The 17,740-nt window shown below is 47.0% G+C and overlaps 1 protein-coding gene across 9 annotated transcripts in view; it reads right to left on the bottom strand.

Moving 5' to 3' along the window:
- Positions 1–17,396, bottom strand: part of DOCK3 (dedicator of cytokinesis 3) — a 612,097-nt gene extending 594,701 nt beyond the window's left edge. For 8 of the 9 annotated variants that reach the window (XM_030569027.1, XM_030569026.1, XM_030569028.1 and 5 more), the window contains exon 1: positions 16,991–17,396. In XM_030569027.1, coding sequence (XP_030424887.1) covers positions 16,991–17,027 — 37 coding nt within the window. In that variant the 5' untranslated portion in view covers positions 17,028–17,396. Of the gene's footprint in view, positions 1–16,598; positions 16,620–16,990 lie in introns of those variants that run through there. The other variant, XM_030569033.1, reaches the window with a different exon arrangement.
- Positions 17,397–17,740: the final 344 nt, after the last annotated feature.

Consider the following 17,740-nt stretch of genomic DNA (forward strand, 5'->3'; position numbering starts at 1 on the left):
CTCTCCACTCCCTAGAACCTCCTGCAGGCCATCAAACAGCTGATCGGGAAGTGCAGGGAGAGACGGAGAGGCACCGATTGGCGGGGCTGCTGGTGGGTGCTGGGAGCAGGGTGGGGGTGCTGATGGGGGGCTGCAGACATATCACTGTGGCTCTTTGGCAATGTACATTGGTAAATTCTAGCTCCTTCTCAGGCTCAGGTTGGCCACCCCCGTTCTAGACTGACCACTGAGTCCCATTGGGTAGATAGAAAGATTAATTTAAATAATCTATATAGAAGCCCTTGGAACCCCATAAAATTGGTTCCTAATCCATGAACTATTGGAACTCAACTACAAACTTTTCTTAAACATTACAGGAATATATTCTCATACTACAGAATTAGAATTTATAATCCCTATTCCATGATGAGAGAGTTTTAATTAAGATACATTATACATCTCTACCTCAATATAACACAATCCAATATAACACGAATTCAGATATAACGCGTTAAAGCAGTGCTCCAGGAGGGCAGGCTGCGTGCTCTGGTGGATCAAAGCAAGTTCGATATAACGCGGTTTCACCTATAACGTGGTAAGATTTTTTGGGTCCCGAGGGCAGCGTTATATAGAGGTAGAGGTGTAGTTCAAAGAAATCTTTAGATAGGTTTTTTCCCTCAAAAAGCATTTTAATCAAAAATCTGATTTAAATAAAAAATGGATTTTTTTTTAAATAATTGATTTTTGTCCACCCTGAATGCCATGTCCCCTGTGGGTGAACACTTTTTATAAAACAATCAATCTGTATCTAACCTATCAGTCCCCATCCTCAAAGGCAACCTGCACAACACTTTAAAAAGACAAGCCTGGAAGCTTAAACTGATAATTTTGCTGGACACTAAAAATCACGGTCTAAATAACTATCTGTAATCCACTGACACACACACACACACATACAATTTTGTCCTATGACTACAGGAGTGTTAACAGGCCATTTCACCTTAAATGATCCCTTAGATAGAGTATCTGCCAAACATCCGTTTCATCTTGTATTTAGTTGTGACCCGGAAGTTATGTCTACATCACAAAATTACATCAATCTAACTTACATTGCCATAGAGTGCTGCAGTAATTAAGTCACTTATGCATATCCACACTGCATTCCTTGGGTCGGTGGTGCACATCCACATCAGAAGTGCTCGTACCAACTGTACTGTCAGTGGAAGGCATTGTGGGACAGCTTCTAAAAGCCAGTAACAGTCGATGTAAGCAACACTGTTTACACGAACACCACAAGTAATTTGGATGGATACAGGAGCCTTCTTCTCAACTGTAGTTATGCTATACAGTTCATTCACTATTAAGATTAAGGTAACAAAACAACCACTGAAAACCTCAATCTTCTGGGGGATTTAGGCTTCCATTTTTATGAACCTGGAGACCCACAGTCTGCATGGCAAATAACATGTCTTCAGAATTACATTTGGCCTATTTTGTATGCCACTGATGGGTTTGTTCTTGGTGAAAAGACATTGTCTGTCTTCCAGGTTCAGGGATTTCATCATCAAGAGCAAACTCTTGGCATCTTTCTGTTGTTGCAGGTTACAAATAAGATTACATTCTGGAGAGACCACTTGGTGGACAGATTATTGCAGATGCCTTGGCTCAGCTCCACTTGCCTGCTGCCAGAGCACAACTGAGCCAATGGCTTTGAAGTTTGTCTTGGAACATGCTCCTCTAATAAAGGATCCCCGATTTCCCAATGAGAGGATTCTGAATAATGCTGTTTATTCCACTCTGGCAATTTGTGTATTTAGAATAATGGAAATTATCCTTCTCTCGGAATAGCATTTTATGGTCCGTATTATGCAGGAGATCAGATTAGATTACCCTAGTATCCCCTTCTGGCCCTGAAGTCTAAGAAGCTCCAGTGGGAGCTCCTTTCACCCTTAAGCAACTAGAAATGGGTTGATCTTCAAATTTATAGAAGATTTCATGGCCAGAGGCAGATTCAGAGCGTTATTGTTTGTATCAAAATCCAAAAGATAGCACTCTATTAAAAATCTCAACACCATACTCATTCCCATCAGTTTCCCCATACTCATTCTCATCACCTAGGGGCACTGAAAAAAATCATTAGATTTTAATCAAGTAATTCATTTGGTGTTTTTTACTTGCCTTCTCCTTTGAGTATTTAGAGTGCATGTGTCACATGTTAAATATTTTTGCAATCATGAGGGCTTAAAAAACACATAGTTTTAAATAAAAGCTGAGATTTCCACCTTATCACATGCCTCCAGGAGCTAGGGCTTTAAAGAAAAGGAGATACCGAATACTGTGAGACTTGAAATACAATCATTAGAGTTCACAACACTGCATGGGTAGCTCCTGAAAATCGCTGTTAAGTCCCCACTAATGTCCTTCATGTATACTAATGTGTAATGGATATTTGGTAAGGTTTTTAAATCATCAATATGATTTATCAGAGGAGAGAAAGAAAATAAGAACAATCTCTTTAAATTCTCTAAGTTGCCCTCTTTTATATGACATTTAAAACCCAGCTGCCTGAAGTGGAACCAATCCAGATAGAGAAAAGCAAGTGTTTGATCTATTGTGTACATTTAAGAACTGTTGAGCTGATGAAGTTACCTTATCCTTTGGAAGGCTGCTTATCCCCAGTCACTACTTAGCATCACAGAAAGTCAACACACATGCAGAATGTACTGCCATTTCAATGGCAGAACATATCAGTTTGTCAGAAAGGATTGATATTTTCTACTTCTGTAACTAAGTTTTATATATATATATATCAATGGTTATACCTTATTTAGGAAGGATTGGGGTGGCACTTTATGTGCAAAAATGGCATTACCTGTTTTTGAGTCTCTAATAATTTGGAAAAAAAGTGACACTGAATGCTTATGGATCAATGTCCTAACAGATAAAGCATAAGATCGGATATTAGTTGGCATCTGCTACAGACCACCAAATTATACTAAGGAACAGGATGACTGGCTCCTTACACACTATCTGTAATATTTAGGTTAAAAAGACACATGAACATGAGGGGCTTCAATTTGAGTGACATGTATTGGAGATCTCATGCTGCCAGTAGTAAAACATCCTCAGAATTTCTTAACATTATAGATGACAATTTCCTTACTCAAAAAGAATTCCATCCAACACAGGGGAATTTTATATTAGACTTAGTCTAAAGAGGAACTGATCACAGAAGTAAAAATGAATGGTAGCTTAGGTATAAATGATAGTGACTTGATTGCATTTATAATATGCCAATAGAATACGGTCCAGTCCAGCTTTCATAAATATAAAGGGATGAGTAACAACCGTTATGTATGCAATAACATACAATCTCTCCTGGCCAGAGGTATAGAATCACTTACCTGTAAGGGGTTAATCAGTTCAATTAACCTTGTTGGCACCTGACCAGAAGGACCAATGGAAAAAGAAGATACTTTCAAAATCGGGGGGGGGGAGGTTTTGTTGGTGCTCTTTTTGTTGGTTCCCTCTCAGGACAAAGAGACAGACCAAGCAGGTAAACCAGCTCCTAACAAGATCCTGAAATGATACATCTAAAATTACAGAAATTGTAAGTAATAGCAAGGAAATGCATTAGATTATCTTCTGTTTTAGCTTGTGAATTTTCTCAATGCTAAGAGGTAATTTTATTCCTGTTTTGTAACTGGGAAGCAGAGTCAGAGGGGAATCCTCTGTGTTTTAAATCTTTTTATTTACCCCATAAAGTTATCTTCCATCCTGATTTTGCAGGTGTGATTCTTTTACTTTTTTTTTTTTTAAATAAAATTCTTTAAGAACCTGATTGATTTTCTGTGTCCTAAAAACCAGGGATTTGGTCTGTGCTGAGTTTGTTAACCTATTGGTTGGTATATTATTCTCAAGCACCCCCAGGTGAAGGGCTTGGGTGATATTTTGAGAGTGATAGGGCTCTAAGTGGACTCTCCCTGAATGTTTGTTTAAATCACTTGGTAGCGGCAGCAATGCCGTCCAAGGACAAGGAAAGGAATTAGTGCCTTGGGGAAGTTTTTAAACTTAAGCTGGTGAAATATAAGCTTATGGGATCTTTCATGCAGGTCCCCGCATCTGTACTCCAGAGTTCAGAGTGGGGAGGGAACCCTGACACCAGTAATAGATGTACTTGGTGCTTTAAAAGGGCCAGTTTCACAAAACTGAAAACTATTATGAGCCAAATCAGCTGGGTGGAAGAATTTAATCAGAAAAATGTGAGTAACTGGGAATTGCTTAAGAATATTTTACTAGATCCCAAAAAAACCACAATCAAGGAAGAGGGAAGTGAAGGCAGCTATAAAAATATATATAACAAATGAAAGAAAAAGGAAGCTTATAGTAATTAATATAACCATATGATTGTAAAAAAATATATATATATTTGGGAAGTAAAGACACACAGATTTCTCAATGATCTGCAGAATTAAGAGTAAGAAAGAGGATTCTTTTTTTTCCCCAATATACTTTTTAAAAAGTTGTATTTGTCCATTACTAGATGGACGTGGTATAATTATCAATAATAATGCAGAAAAGGCCAAAGTGTTAAATAAATATTTCTGTTCTATATCTGAGAAAATACATATTACTATATCATGATGATAACTCTTTATTTGCCTAGTATTTTGAGAGGATGTTAAACGTCTGCTACAGAAGTTAGATATCTTTAAATCAGCAGGTCCAGATAACTTGCATCCAAGAGTTTTTACATAGCTGGCTGGTGTACTCTCTGGGTTTTTAATCTTGACTTTTCAATAAGTCTCTGAACACTCGGAAATTCCAGAAAACTGGAAGAAAGTTAATGTTGTGTCAATTTTAAAAAGGGTAAAAGGAATGATCCAGGTAATCATAAATTTGTTAGTCTGACACTGATCCTGGACAAGATAATGGAGTAATTGATATTGGACTCAATTAATAGAGAATTAAAGGAGGGTAACAAATATTGCCAATCAATATGGATTTATGGGAAAAAAAATCTTGTCAATTAACTTTTGTTTTAAATGAGATTAAATCTTTGGTTGATAAGGCTAATAGTGTTGATGTACTATACTTAGACTTCTGTGGGGCATTTGACTTGGTACCGCACAATATTTTGACTAAAAAAACCAGCATGATATAAAATTAAAATGGCATTAAATGGATTAAAAACTAGCTACTGATAGGTCTCAAAATGCACCTATTTGGGGGTAAGGGCATTTTTAGTGGGATCCCCAGGGACAGGTTCTTGGCCCTATGCTAGTTAACATTTTTATCAATGACCTAGAAGAAAACATAAAATCATTGATAAAGTTTGCAGGTGACAGAAAAATTGGGAGAGTAGTAAATAATGAAGAGGACAGGTCACAGATACAGAGCAATCTGGATCACTCGGTAAACTGAGTGCAAGTAAACAATATGCCTTTTAATATGGCTAGATGTAAATGTACCTATCAAGGATCAAAAAATGTAGGCCATATTTACATGAAGGGGGGCTCTCTCCTTGGAAGCAGTGACTCTGAAAAAGACCTGGAGAGTCATGGTGGATAATCAGACGAACATGAATCCTGTGTTATGCTGTGGCTATAAAAGCTGATGCAATATTTTGGTGCATAAACAGAGGTATCTTGAGTAGGAGAAGAGAGGTTATTTTACCTCTGTATTTGACACTCGTGCAACTTGTGCTGGAATCCTGTGTCCAGGTCCTGTGCCCACAATTCAAAAAGGATGTTGCTAAGTTGGAAAGCAGCTCAATTTATCATTTTAGCAAAGAGAAAATTAAGGGGTGACTTGACTGTTGTCTTTAAGTACCTACATGGGGAACAAATATTTAATAATGGGCTCTTCCACCTAGCAGCGAGAGGCATAACATGACCCAATGGCTGGAAATTGAAGCTAGACAAATTTTGACTGGAAATAAGATGTACATTTTTAATAGAGAGGGTAAGTAACTACCGGACCCATTTACCAATGGTTGTGATGAAGTCTACATCACTGGCAATTTTAAAATCAAGATTGGATGTTTTTGTAAGAGACATGCTCTATGAATTATTTTGGGGGAAGTACTATGGCCTGTGTTATACAGGAGATCAGACCAGATTATCACAATGGTTCCTTCTGGTCTTGAAACCTACGAATCTATGGGTTTTTATTTTGCTCTGAAATCCCTCCACTGTAAGACAGTTAGTTGAAAACACCAGTTTTATTTATAAAATTTCTACTTGATGTGATTTAAGGAGAAAAGTCTCTGATTCTTAAAAGAAATATAATGCAATCAGATTGGATAACTGACCAGGACCCTCATTTTTTCAAGGTGAAGGGCTGGTAAAAAGAAGAAAGCCTCACTGCGTATAAGTTGTTGCAAGGATTTGACAGAGTTATGTCAAATTCTGACTAAAACGTCACATCCAAAGGATCTGAACGTTATTCCTTTGACATGTAAGACAAATACACTAGATTTTAAGTACACAATCCTGATTAATATTAATGGGAATTCTCAGGTGCCACTGGCAGCAATGATATTGGTTTACATATGTAGTAGAAATATCACAGGAAAAGATTAAACAGAATATAAAAGATAGAGTTCAAAACAATATAGATTCTCTAGTTCACACCAGAAGCTACATGCAGAGCTTCACAACTTTACAGTCACTAGCCAGGTGGTTAATTCAATAGCTAGGACATACTGCCATTATTTCTACTTCCCCCTAATCCATGCTGCAAAACTTGACTTTTCTCTTGTTGTTAGCCTTTTTCTTTAAATTGCCCCATAACACCATCTCCCTCATCAGCCTCGGTTATGAAATTCCTGTCTCAACAGGGCCAGGAGCTGCTGCTAAAACAGAGTCTCGGACTTCTCTCTCCTTTCACCTCTATGCTGTGCAGCCAGCGTGCATATTACTTTTGCTCCTGCTATCAACAGATAGACTAAAGGCCAGGGAGTTGGTGAAAGAAGAAACAGTGTTGTGAGGCAGCCACATAAGACACTGATTTATTCTTTGAGCAAAATAGGAGTTTTCATGTATTTAACCTATAAAGCAGGGTCCCTTAAGACAGTGTTCATCCACATCAAGGTATACAATATTCTACTCCTGATTCCAGCCCAGGGCCCTGTGGATTGCAGCTGTCTTTAGTGTCTCCTGTAACAGCTGCGTGATAGCTAGAACTTCCTGGGCTACTTCTCCATGGCCTCATTCCAACACTTTCTTTGTTCTCTGCACCAGACCTTCCTCCTGATGTCTCATAACGCTTGTACTTCTCAGTCCTCCAGTATTACACCTACTCACTCTCAGCTTCTTACACACCTCTTGCTCCCAGCTCCTCAAATGCCCCTCACTGACTGCAGTGAGGTCCTTTTTAAACCAGGTGTCCTGATTAGCCTGCCAGCCTTAATTGGTTCCAGCAAGTTCCTGATGGTTCTGGAACTGCCCGTTACCTTACCCGGGAAAAAGGGACCCACTCATTCTGAAGGCTGAGATACCTGCCTTCCACTCTTTTGAGTCTGTCTTGCTGGCTGGTTGCCCCCTTGGCTGTCGCTGTTGTGGGGAGGACCCTGCTGGTGTGACTGTCAGAGGGGAGTGTGAGGCCCCACTTTTTCCATCATCTTTGGGACCTCCCCTGGCTGGGTTGCTACTGCCCTTGCTGCTGCTGGAGAGCCTGTTACTGCTGCTGGAGCTGAGGAGACCCTGCTTTGTGGAGGGGGTTTGTAACATCCTTGCTTCTGTGGTGCTGGGTACTGCTGTAGTAGGGAGATGGAGGAGTGGTGTGGAGCATCCCCCTGGTCAGTCCACTCCCCTACTGCCACCATTACCCCCTCCACCTTTCCAGTTATCATCTGGCTCTGTTCTTCACTCCCCAGCCCAGCAGTTTACTCTGTCCTTTTTCCCATCTTGGGACATTAGCAGCAGCAAGTGGGCACTAGTTTTCTGGGCACTCGTGGATGCATATTTCCTTTCCCCTCCCTTGGCTTTGCCCTCCCCCTCCTGCTGCATTTGGCCGGTGGGCTCCCTTCCCCTCCTCTTTGCCCACTGCCCTGTTCTTGCAGCTGTTTGCCCCCTTTCCCTTTGCTGCCTTTCCCGCCCATCCCCTTTCTAGCCACCCTGTTTCCTCTGTTCTGTTTTTTGATCCTTGGTTAGTTTGTTTGCCCTGCCCTCGTCCCGCGGTACGGCGTGGTTGCCAGCCCCATATCCCCCTTTTTGGTTTGGTTGTTTTTGAATCCACCCCGTTTTTTGCTCCACATCTGAGGCATACCTGATCTGACCCTCCCCTTCATTCCGTCCCCTTGCTTCTTGCTCCCCGTCCCAGTCTGCCCTCACTGCCTGTATGCCCAAATTCTGCTGTTGGCACTTGAGATCCCCCCCTTTTTTTCCCATTAATCCCTTCGCTGATGCACACTTCCCTATGACATCTTAGTTTTCCCTTCCTTTCCTTAGTGCAGCCAGGGGAGCCGGTTTCTTTCATCTTGTGCTGGGAGTTGTGTTCCTTGTTTTTCCTCTGCCCCTTTCTGCTGGTGCTCTCCTGCCCTGCTTTCAGCCTAGCAGGAGGGTGTGGTAGCTGTTCCCACCTCCCCATCCCACTCTTCCCTTCCGTTGTTGCTGCCACGACCTCTGCCGCCTCCACCTCTGAGACTGCTCCCTCGGCCGGTGGGAAAGGTCGGGGGACGAAGAAGAACAAGGGCCCTGCCCGGAAAGTGAAACCCCCCATGGCAGTGGTTCTTTCTCCCGCTGCAGCCCCATTAACAGCCACAACCCCCTTTCTCCCCCAACCCACTGTTCCCTCCGCCAGCCCTGGATGTGCCGCTCCCTCGACCCCTTGCATATGCCCAGGTGGCCGCAACCCCTCTGATCGCCACTTCGCCGTCTGCCCCAGCCACCTCCCAAAATACCATTCCCACCAGCCGCGTTTCCCACCCTCACCAGGGAGACAGGGTGCGTTGCCTTCTGCTGTTGGCCTCGCCCCATGTAGAAACCTACATGCAGCCATTGGCACGGGTGGTGGGGCCCATGGGGCCGTGGCGGCGGCCTCTAAGATGTTTGGGAAGGTGGTGTTCTTCCTGGCATCGGAGGCCCCTGCCCAGGAGGCGGTGAAGAGGGGATTGGCGGCAGGTGGTGCTCTCCTCTGTTCCTCCCTTCCTCCCCAATGCCGCCCTTTTGCCGTTCCTCTCCACCCAGGGGAAGCCCGTGTCCATCCTGAGCCCCCTTCTGTTGGGCTGTAAGGACCCCGCCCTCTGCCACGTTTTGTCGTTCCGCCGGCAGGTGCAGGTTCAAGTGCCACCAGCGGCACATGACGGGCACGCTTTGAAGGGGTCCTTTCTGGTGCCCCATCAAGGGGCCCAGTACCAGGTTTACTATTCTTCAGGGGAGGCCTGGTGCTTTCTCTGCCGGGCAGCAGGGCACATCTGGAGGGACTGCCCCCTGGCCCAGCTTAGAGGGGCATTTCCTTGCTATTACTTACAATTTTTTAATTTTAGATATATCATTTCAGGATCTTGTTAGGAGCTGGTTTACCTGCTTGGTCTCTTTCTTTGTCCCAAGAGGGAACCAACAAAAAGAGCACCAACAAAACCTCCCCCCGATTTGAAACTATCTTCTTTTCGCATTGGCCCTTGTCACCCTCCAGTGCTGTAATCATGGGTGCCTTAGTTGGTGAGGCGCCTGAGCCTAGCACTGTGGAAATGCCCCAATCCCTTGCTGCCCCTTTGACCATCATGCCGGGTCAAGAGGCACTGTGTCTCCGTGGCTCTGCCACTCAGGCCCGATTTTTGTCCCATTCCTGCCCTGATCCTGTTCCCATCCAAGATTTGTGTCCTGTCCCTATCCCTGACCCCCTTCCAGCCTCTGTTCCTGTCCTTAACCTTTATTCCTTCCCTCCTCCTGTTGCTGCTGCCCCCAAGGTTGCCCCATTTTTATTTTTATTTTTAAACGAAGGCCCCCAGGAGGTGGATTTTCTTTTTCCTTCTCCTGGCCCATCCGGGGCTGCAGTTCTCCCTCCGCCAACGTCCCTAGGGCCAAGTGCTGAGTCAGGTGGTGCAGCACTGGAGGGACAAGTGCCACGGCAGGGATCTGATCCCTGCTTGCCCATCTCAATAGGCCACGGGGCTGGCAGGGGGGTTCAATCGGGGGATGCCCCAGGGTCCATGACCCTGGTCCTTGTTGCTCAGAGGAACGAGATGTGCTGTTTCTTGGAGGACATTCATGGCTCCAACAACAGAGTGCATCTCGTTCTTCAGCGTTGGGGTGATTTCCATGTTGTTCTCCAGACCACGAGGGCCATTTTGGGGGGGCAAAGAGACCGAGAAGAGGGACGCTGCAGTCCTACCAGCAGACCCGCAACTTCTGTGATGCCCTGATGGCTTTTGGGGTCAGTTACGGTTTGCTGCGGGGTCCAATGGGAACCGATAGCGCCCCGTCCGCGAGGATCATCCCCAGCTCTCCTTATGTCGCCATCCATCTTTGCCACTTTAAACACCCAGGGCTGTAGGCTGGGTCTCCGCAGGTGCCAGGTGCTCTCCTTTCTTCAGGATGGGGGGTAGTCAGTTATCCAGTGGGAGGGATAGCTCAGTGGTTTGAGCACTGGCCTGCTAAACCCAGGGCTGAGAGTTCATCCTTGAGGGGACCACTTAGGGATCTGGGGATTGGTCCTGCTTTGAGCCGAGGGTTGGACTAGATGTCCTCCTGAGGTCCCTTCCAACCCCGATATTCTATGATGATTCTATTTTCCTGCAGGAGACCCACATGGACCCAGCCGCCAAAGCAAGCTGGCAGCTGGAGTGGGGGGGACAGGGTCTATTTTTGCCACCTTTCGGCCCGTCAGGCCGGGGTGACGACCCTGTTCTCCCCGCACCAACAGCCCGAGGTGCTGGGGATTACCGAGGTCGTGTCGGGTTGCCTGCTGCACCTTTGGGCTCAGGCGGAAGGGCTGCATCTTGACAATGTCTATGCCCCGACATCCAACCCAGAGCATATGCGTTTCTTCCAGCAGGTGTCCACTTTCCTTGGTTCTTTAGATCCGCGCGAGTGTCTGGTCCTGGACGGAGATTTCAACTGCACCCTCGAGGAGCGGTACCGGATGGTGACTGAGCCAAGCCCGGCCACCAGAAACGTCCTCAGGAAGATAGTAGCTCATTACTCCTTGGTGAACATCTGGTGCGACCACCACCTGGATGACGACTCTATGTTCACTTATGTCCGGGTGGAGGAACAATGAGCCACTGCTGGTTGGATTGCATTTATTTTTCTCGCTGTCATCTTTCACAGGTCCATTCCTCCAGCATTCGGCTGGCCCAATTCTCAGACTACCATTTGGTGACGGCCTCTCTTTCTTCGGAGAGGCTATGGCCAGCCTATTGGCATTTCAATAACAGCCTACTAAAGGATGTGGGATTTGTGGCATCCTTCTGGGAGTTCTGGCTGGCCTGGCGGGAACAAAGGCATGCCTTTCCCTCTGCGCAGCGGTGGTGGGATGTGGGGAAGGTGCATGCCTGGCTCTTCTGCCATAGCCACATCCTGGGCGCCAGACGGCAGAGGGATGTGGTGATAGAGCAGTTGGAGTTGGAGATTTTAGAGCTGGACAGGCATCTGGCTGCCAGTCCCGGTGATCCACCCCTCTGTGGAGCGTACAGGGAGAAGTGGGAGGAGCTCCGGGCCCTTGACAATCTTCGGTCCTGGGGCACCTTTGTTAGAAGATGGTGGAGATGCGTGAGAGGGCCAAGGCCTTCTATGCTGGCCTTTTCTCCCTGGATCCAACCGATGCCAATGCCTGCAGAGTGCTTTGGGATGGACTCCCGACGCTCAGCATGGGCAACCGGGACTGGCTGGAGCAGCCTCTCACTCTGGCAGAGTTCTCGGAAGCCCTTTGTCTCATGCCCACCAACAAATCTCTGGGCATGGATGGGCTGTCCATGGAGTTCTACCACATGTTCTGGGACGTCCTCGGCCCAGACCTTGTCACCATCTGGGCCGAGTCCTTGGAAAGCAGGATCCTCTCTCTGTCGTGCAGACAAGCAGTGCTCGCGTTGCTGCCAAAGAAGGGGGACCTCCATGATCTCTGGAATTGGCATCCCATCTCGCTCCTCAGCACAGACTATAAAGTTGTGGCAAAGGCCATCTCGCTGCAGTCCGTGCTGGTGGACATGGGCTGTCCAGACCGGACCTACACCGTCCCGCGCCATACCATCTTTTATAATCTCTCTCTGGTCCAGGATCTCTTGGAGGTTGGGTACAGGGATGGTCTATCGTTCACCCTTCTGTCCTTGGATCAGGACCTTTTGACCAGATGGACCATTGGTATCTCTTGGGCACTCTGCAGGCATTCGGCTTTGGGCCCCAGTTTGTGGGGTTTCTCCAGGTGCTGTATGCCTCTGCAGAGTGTTTGGTCAGGCTCAACGGGACCTTGACCGCACCTGTCAACTTCAGGTGAGGGGTGCCCGCTGCCGGGTCAGCTGTAAACACTGGCGATTGAGCCCTTTCTTTGTCTCCTTCGGAAGAGGTTGACAGTGTTGGTGCTGTGTGAGCCGGAGGTGCGGCTGGTCCTGGAAGCGTACGCCAATAGCGTGCTCCTCATGATCAAGGACCTGGATGACCTGGTGCAGGTCGATGCTCATCAAGCTGTTTCTTCAGCAGCCTCCTCTGCCCAGGTCAACTGGGTCAAGAATTCTGGTCTGTGGTTGGGGCCGGGTGCCAGGCAAGCTCCCTCCCACCCGCGCTTCAGGCCATCTGGTGAGGTGTGCATCTGCTGTTCTATCTTGGTGTTTACCTTTCTGCCACATATTTGTCTCTGCCGGAGAACTGGCACAGTTTAGAGGACAGGGTGACTGGGCGGTTGCAGGGCTGGACAGGACTGCTCTAGTGCCTGTCCCTCTAGGGGAGAGGCACTGGTGCTTAACAAACTGGTCCTATCCATGTTCTGGCATGGACTCAACATCCTGTGCCTGTCCCCAGTGTTCCTGGCCAATCTCCAGAGGTTGGTTCTGGCGTTTTTTTGGCCAGGACTGCACTGGGTCTCTGCAGGGGTTCTCCATCTCCCCCTGGAGGAGGGAGGACAGGGCCTGACGTGTATGCACAAGCAGGTCCGTGTCTTCTGCCTCCTGGCCCTGCAGAGACTCCTTTATATTGCAGATGGCTTGGTGTACAGCCTATTGGCACACGCCTTCCTCCGCCACCTGCATGGGCTCCAATATGACCAGCTGCTCCTTTTTCTCCATCCGAGAGATCTTCCACGAGACCTCTCCGAGCTGCTGGTCTTCTACCAGGACCTCCTCCGGGCCTGGAGGCTGGTTTCAGCAACCAGGTCCTTTGTGGCCACCGAGGGGGTAGATCTCCTTGCAGAGCCTCTGCTACACAATCCCTATCTTTGTGTGCAGGTAGCAGAGTCCCCCTTGGTGTCTCAGAGGTTGGTCCTGGCGGGAGTCATCAAGATCGGAGACCTCCTGGACTATGACCTGGGGGTTGGGTGGATCCCTGGGTGCTCGGTCGGCACAAGGGGCTCTCCACCCTTACGACCCCCTGGCATGTACTCCAGGAGGTGGAGGCAGCCATGCCTCTCGCGGCTTGGTTTTTCCTCGAGCAGGTCCTGAGAGAAGGTGCGCCTCGCCTGCCCCTCACTCCAGGTCCGGATCTTTCCATCACCCCCTGCCCCATGAGTCTTCCCAGCCTCCCTCTCCTTATACCTCAAGCCAGCTGCGTGCATTGCAGTTGGTTCATTTCCAAACCACGGCAAGGGACCATCTATATGCGCCTGTGCTGCACACACTTCATTACCCCACCCTCGTGTCCCTCCCTGATACCAAGGGGCGGGACCTTTCACCAGCAGTGGAGGATGGGGAACTCCGGTGGGCCAGTTTATATTTCATCTTGATCCCGCAGCCTGCCGAGGATATCAACTGGTGGCTCCTCCATGGAGTCGAGAGCACAGGCATGTACTTGGCGTAGTTCACCTCTATCACTGAAACCTGTCCCTTTGTGGCGTGAGGGAGACCTTAGCACATGCGTATCTTCAGTGTGCCAGGCTGCAGCTCCTCTTCCTGCTCCTTCAGAACTCTTATTGAGGTTCTGGCTGCACTTCTCCCCACGCTTGTTTATTTATGCACACCTGATTCGAGGCTCCACAAAGTTGCAGGACCACCTCGTCAACCTCCTCCTGGCCAGGGCAGTCAGGAGTAACACCAGGGAAAGGAGGTTGGCAGAGGGGGAGCCCTGCGACTGTTGGACTGTTTTTTGTTCATTTATCCGTTCACATATCCAGGCAGAGTTCGTCTGGGTAGCATCCGCCAGCTCTCTTGATGCTTTCAAGGAGCAGTGGGTGCTGTCCGGGGCGCTCTGCTCGGTGTACCCTTTTGGTTCCCTAGTTTTTGCCCTTTGACTCCCACGCCTGTTCCTGTTATTGCATTTGTTGTCCCCTGAACTCAGTTGGGTTCTGGGTTTAGTAGCCCCTCCCTAGGCTGGGGGGGAGGCTTTTAGCAGTGGTAGTCAAAAGGATCTCTCTCCTGTAGCCATCTGGCCCAACCCTGTCACAAGGTGTTACAGGAAGATGTCCAAGACTCCAGAAACTTTCATTATATCCCCCTTGTTGTCACTTACTCATTTCTCACTTTAGGTGAACTTTTCCAGGCTTGTTTAGAGCCCAAGAGTGATCCCTCTCTGCCTCAGATTAAGCAAAATCAATACAGTTGCTTTTGAGTTAAGAAGGCAGAATGCTTTTTGGTTTTTCCACCATGACTACGTACAACACTCAAAAGAGACAATATTAAAACCATCAAACTTCATGTGCTGTTAGTCCACAGTGAGGAAGAATCAGTTTATAAATGGGATAGAATGAGAATTCAAGAAAATGATTAAAAATTCACTCTCACATCAGAGTAAAAAAAGGTTTTAGTTACGTTATTGCCACATTGTCAAACTTCAGAGTTCTGCAGCTGGGATTTTCCTGCATCTACAGTCAATTTAAAGCAAAGTTAAACAGTTACCCAAAAAACACCAACAAAACAAACAAACATGGTACCCCGATATACAATTTTTTATATATAAACTTCAAATACAAAAAGCTTACTTTAATACAACATTACAGATGCTAATATGAAGTTAAACACATCAGAAGATTTACTTGAGATTCTCAACACAAAAACTATATATAATATTACTGATTACAATATAGGTTCTTTTGAGAGGTTAAAATTTGTATTTTACACAGTATACACACTGTGGTAACAATACTGCTGCAGGTATGTAAACTGAACTTTCCCCTGGGTTTTTTAATTAAATTTGTAGTAGTAGTAAATTACAGCCTTATTACATGTATTATATGTAAAAAGCTATGATAATACATGTATCTCTGGTAGTAACATACACCACATTTAATTGTATTTCTGATAAAAATGCATTCCTTATGTGTCTATACATTAATAAGTTCTATCATGCTTGTTCTAAGCAAATAAAATTTGTTTTTACCACATGTATAAATCTAGCTGTAATAAAACTACAACACAGCTGAGAATACTTTGTCATGTTACTGGTCCTCTACACCGCTCAAAAATTGCTCTAAATCGTTAACATTTTAATTTTATAGTTGAGCAGAAGTGAACTGTCACTTCAGAAGGTGAGGTTTTCCCAGATCCTAGAGATACCAATTTTCACCATAAAATATCAAGTGTTGATAAAAAGTATTCAAAATATACCAAGTTTACAAGAAACAAGACATGTCTGTAAAAATATAATGAATGTTGACTATTACGAGTATTTGTTAGTACATGTGCATTATGGCATCTGATCAAAACCACATCTACTATTAACACCCAGGAAAAATAATCAATGTTAGCAGAAAGTATAATGTATTTTTACAGACATTTTCAGGGATATTACACAAGATGTGAATTTTTTACAAATTTTGAAATGGAACAAACGGTCACCTAAGTATACTTCATATTATACATAACACCATACTACTTAGTTTCACCATTAAAAGGTGTTGGGGGGTTCGTTTTGGTTTTTCCAGTAGCTCTGGGTTACTAGTGTAAAGTGCTGCCAGAATCCAAAAATGCTCATCAGTTTTCAATATCATAGCCCGGACTTAGTACAGAACCAGGTTTTAACATTTATCTATTTGTTACATCTTCTGTCTCTTTTCCTGGAAGGATACCAGCACTCAGAGCAGGTGCATCGCTGGCGCCCCCTAATGACATGTCATCATGATCATTCCCTTTCTCTAAACTCAACCATATAAACAACACTACAGACCACAGATTAAAATAGAGAGAAAAAGGAACAGCAGTTAAGTAGATTAAGGTTGAGACAATCGTTTACTGTTTAATTCCGCAAAGAGAACCTACAAGTGGACCCTGGAAGCCTACTCCTCTCCTTCCACTCCCTTACCATCTCAAAAAGAAACACACACAAAACAAGTATGCACAGTTCAATTGGATTTCCAATTAATATAAACACTGGACTCCAGACTCAAAAATCCGAAAGGACTAAAGTCCCAAGCAGATGTTTCACCTCACACACAGACCTCATGATGTTCATCTTATTTTTAGCGGGCAGCCCTTCAACGTATATGGGAGATGGGACCAGCCCCATAACATGGCCCTCCTTCGTTTCCTATTGTACCTGCAAGGCGATGGGGGATGCTCAGGCCTGTGGTGCAGTTGGGAACAGTGGGATGCGAACATTGCTGCACACGTTACTGTTTTCAAAAGGCGGAGAAACGACCGCTGTCATCCAGCAGCAACAGCCCCATCCCCGCATCCCTCCACCCCCGGCCCACCACGACCCTTCCCGCTACAGCAAGTTTGGGTTCGTTGTACAACGCCCGCCCGCGACACAAGAGCTGGGGCTGCTCAGAGGAGGGGCAGCCCCACCACCACCCCCGGACCGCGAGAGGTCAGTTCGGGATACAGACCCACACCTAGTGCGGAGGGGGCAGCTCCCCAGCCCGCTGAGGCAGTAAAAGGGGGTCGCCGTGCTACCAGCGGGAAGGGAAGAGGGGGCTGGGCACCTACCTACGCCGTATTTCTCCTCCTCGGTCGGGGTCCACATGCTGGTGCCGGCGGCGGCCGCGGTTCCCCCCTCACGGAGCGCAGCAGCCGAGCCCTGCTCATGGAGCGGAGGCGGTTTCCCCAGCTGACAGCGGGGCCGCTGCTCCGCACAGCCCCCGGAGCACGGTAACGTCTCCTCCTCGCTCTCACTTGGGCCAGGCGCAGGTGCGGGGGGGCGCTCCCTGGGGAGCCGCCGCGGCAGGTGCCGGATCCCTCAGCGCTCGGCAGCACCCAGCGCGGAGCTGCAAATAGCCCCCGGTGACAGGGATGGTACTGGCGGCTCTCGGCCTCTCACAGTCCAACCCCTCGGCTGCAGGGGTCCCCACTTCCCTCCCTTAGGTCACTCTGATGAGCTCCAGCCTCCTCACTGTCGTCGTCGTCACCGAAGAACTGGCGCTATTGCCGCCGCCAGCCCGCCCACCTTCACATTGCGCGCATGCGCAGACACCTCTCTTGCCTGCCTGCACTCCCTGGTCCCGGGGCCCCACGGTACCCGCAGAGGGGAACGAAAAGGGCGGGAAATGGGGGCACACGCGCGAGGCGTTAGTGATTCTGCGCCACAGCAGATTCTGAGGGAAAATAAGGAAAGATGCCTCCAGGAGCTGGGGCTGCATGAAGAAAAGCCACACTTCCTCTATCACACGTCTCCTGCTAAAACAAACCGCAAGGCCTGGCAACAGCTAAAACGGCAGGTTTGGGGGTGCCAACACGTAA

This window comes from Gopherus evgoodei, chromosome 7 (genome assembly GCF_007399415.2).
Source record: "Gopherus evgoodei ecotype Sinaloan lineage chromosome 7, rGopEvg1_v1.p, whole genome shotgun sequence".
Lineage (NCBI taxonomy): Eukaryota > Metazoa > Chordata > Testudines > Testudinidae > Gopherus > Gopherus evgoodei.